Source organism: Etheostoma cragini, chromosome 19 (assembly GCF_013103735.1).
Source record: "Etheostoma cragini isolate CJK2018 chromosome 19, CSU_Ecrag_1.0, whole genome shotgun sequence".
Taxonomy (NCBI): Eukaryota; Metazoa; Chordata; class Actinopteri; order Perciformes; family Percidae; genus Etheostoma; species Etheostoma cragini.
This window is the reverse complement of record NC_048425.1, coordinates 1,093,867-1,096,020: the sequence shown is the minus strand read 5'-3', so window position 1 is coordinate 1,096,020 and position 2,154 is coordinate 1,093,867. Positions and strand designations below refer to the sequence as shown.

At 39.0% G+C, this 2,154-nt stretch overlaps 1 protein-coding gene across 1 annotated transcript in view; it reads left to right on the top strand.

Annotated features, from left to right (window-relative positions):
* Window positions 1–212: 212 nt before the first annotated feature.
* si:ch73-106g13.1 (coronin-2B) overlaps window positions 213–2,154 on the top strand; it is a 14,756-nt gene continuing 12,814 nt past the window's right edge. Inside the window, exon 1 of the mRNA XM_034901090.1 lies at window positions 213–227. Within this exon, the coding sequence (XP_034756981.1) occupies window positions 213–227 (15 nt within the window). The remainder of the gene's footprint in view (window positions 228–2,154) is intronic.

The following is a 2,154-nucleotide window of genomic DNA, read 5'->3' as shown; positions in this document are numbered from 1 at the left end:
ACACACACACACACACACACACACACCTTTCCCCCTGTCTTTCTGTGCAGATGTGCATTGAGGAGCAGGGCGTCAAGTCAGAAGTCAGGAGTTTCCAGCTGAGAAAAGATGAGAAAAGGTGTCACAGTACCAGAGCTCTGACAGAACCAGGTGATAGACAGGAGTCATGTGATCATAACAATAATCCTAATTCGGCGTGGTCAGATTTGTGCATGACTCCCTCAGAGGTAAGACTCAATCCTTTTATTCATAGTAAGTTTTCTAGTGTGTGTTTGTCATTAAAGACACAACAGCAGAGAGATTAACATGGAGACGTAAAGGTAAGCCCGGGATTCTTATTGTTTATTTTAATAGAGTGAAGGAGGAATTGAGAGAAGTTATTAGTGTGGTGTGGGCTCTGTGTTGTTGATGCTGATTTAAGTTTTGTTTGAGGAACACAGATGTTATCAGTAAAACGTCTACCCCCAAAATGAGTCATACTGGCAAGTAAAGCAAAGATGTGACACAATACATCCCCGTAGAAACCACTTCCTGTTCTGATAGTTTCTATTTTGGGTGTTCATCTGCTTTTTGTTGACCTGACATTCATCCTTTCTCAAACCTGTCCATGCTTTGTTAACAGTGCAACAGAACCATGCTTTGCCTTTCTAATCCTTGTGTTGGCTTCACTGTCAGGACCCTCTCCTGCCCCTCGGTGACATATTTGGGGTTTTAAAAGAAATTCTGAAATAACATTTTACTGCATGATCTATTATCAAATATTGTCTTTATCTCAATGTCTAACAGCTGAGACAACATCTATGTTTAGAGAATGCATAAGTCTCTACCATCACACTATTAAACATGGAAGTGGGGTCCGTTTTTTGTCATAAGTTATAATTCATGTTAAAAATCCACTATGGAAACAACATAAGTGTCATATCCAGAATAATGTTCTGAGTCAGGAATACATGTCTATCTCAGGAAATAAGGAAAGGACGCTGACAAAATGTAACTTAGACCATTTTTTTTCTTGAAAAAAATTGAAATGGGTTAATCTGACCTGCAGATGAGGGTTAAAATCCAGTTAATAGCCCAGCCCCAGTGCAGTGAAGTACACTTCATTGCATATTAGGGTATATTTAGTAGCACTACACAGTACATAGCATGAAGTACTATATTATTATTTAACAAAAAAAAACATTTAAGTACATTATGTTACTCTGGAATCACTGGAACACGCACCTGTACCTGTTTTAATCATTGGACGTTGCAATGTTTAGATTTGTATGTGTGTGTGTTTCTTTTGTGATATTTTTGGGGGATCAGTTTGTCTAAATGTATTTATGTTTGGTCTGAACCCCTTTTGTAATGTGTTGAGTGTACTTTTTATCTGGACCTTGAGTCTGTAAATAAAGAAATAAATAATATACATACATGTGGAAGTATACTTAAATTAAGCTAAATTAATGTTTTAACAGTGTTATATGCAAGAAAAAACTTTAAAGACAATTAGTTGTTAATTGGTTGGTGGGAGGAGAGATTAAAGTGAAAGACGTTTCCTCTCTTCCTTTTCTTCCTCGTTCTCCGCAGTAAGCTGATCTCTTCTAGCCGCAGGAAAGGTCAAAGGTCAGGAGGAGTTGGTAACAACAGGAAAGTGTGTATGTAATGATGAATATTTAATAACACAAGCAAACTGTTCTGGACAAAGGATGTATCTGTGTGTGTGTGTGTGTGTGTGTGTGTGAGAGAAGATGATTAAGGAGTTCAGTTAGTGAAGAAATGGATCCATTATTAATAAGATTATGAAAAGCAAATAATGACGGACGATTGCATTATTGATCAGGCCGCTGCTGAAGTTCCACAACACTATTATAAGATTACCTAGGACACACACACACACACACACACACACACACACACACACACACACACACACACACCCCTGTGTGCAGATGTGTGTTACAGTGGTTCTTAAGATTCGTGTCCACTGTCATTTCCACACTTTCCATTCATTGTCGGTCGATAAATTCTCGTAACGATGCTTCAGCTTTTTCCTTTGCACACCGTGGGTGTTACAGGGTGTAGCAGAGTGTTACAGGGTGTTACAGGGTGTTACAGGGCGTAGCAGGGCACTGCAGGGTGTTACAGGGTGTAACAGGGTGTTACAGGGTG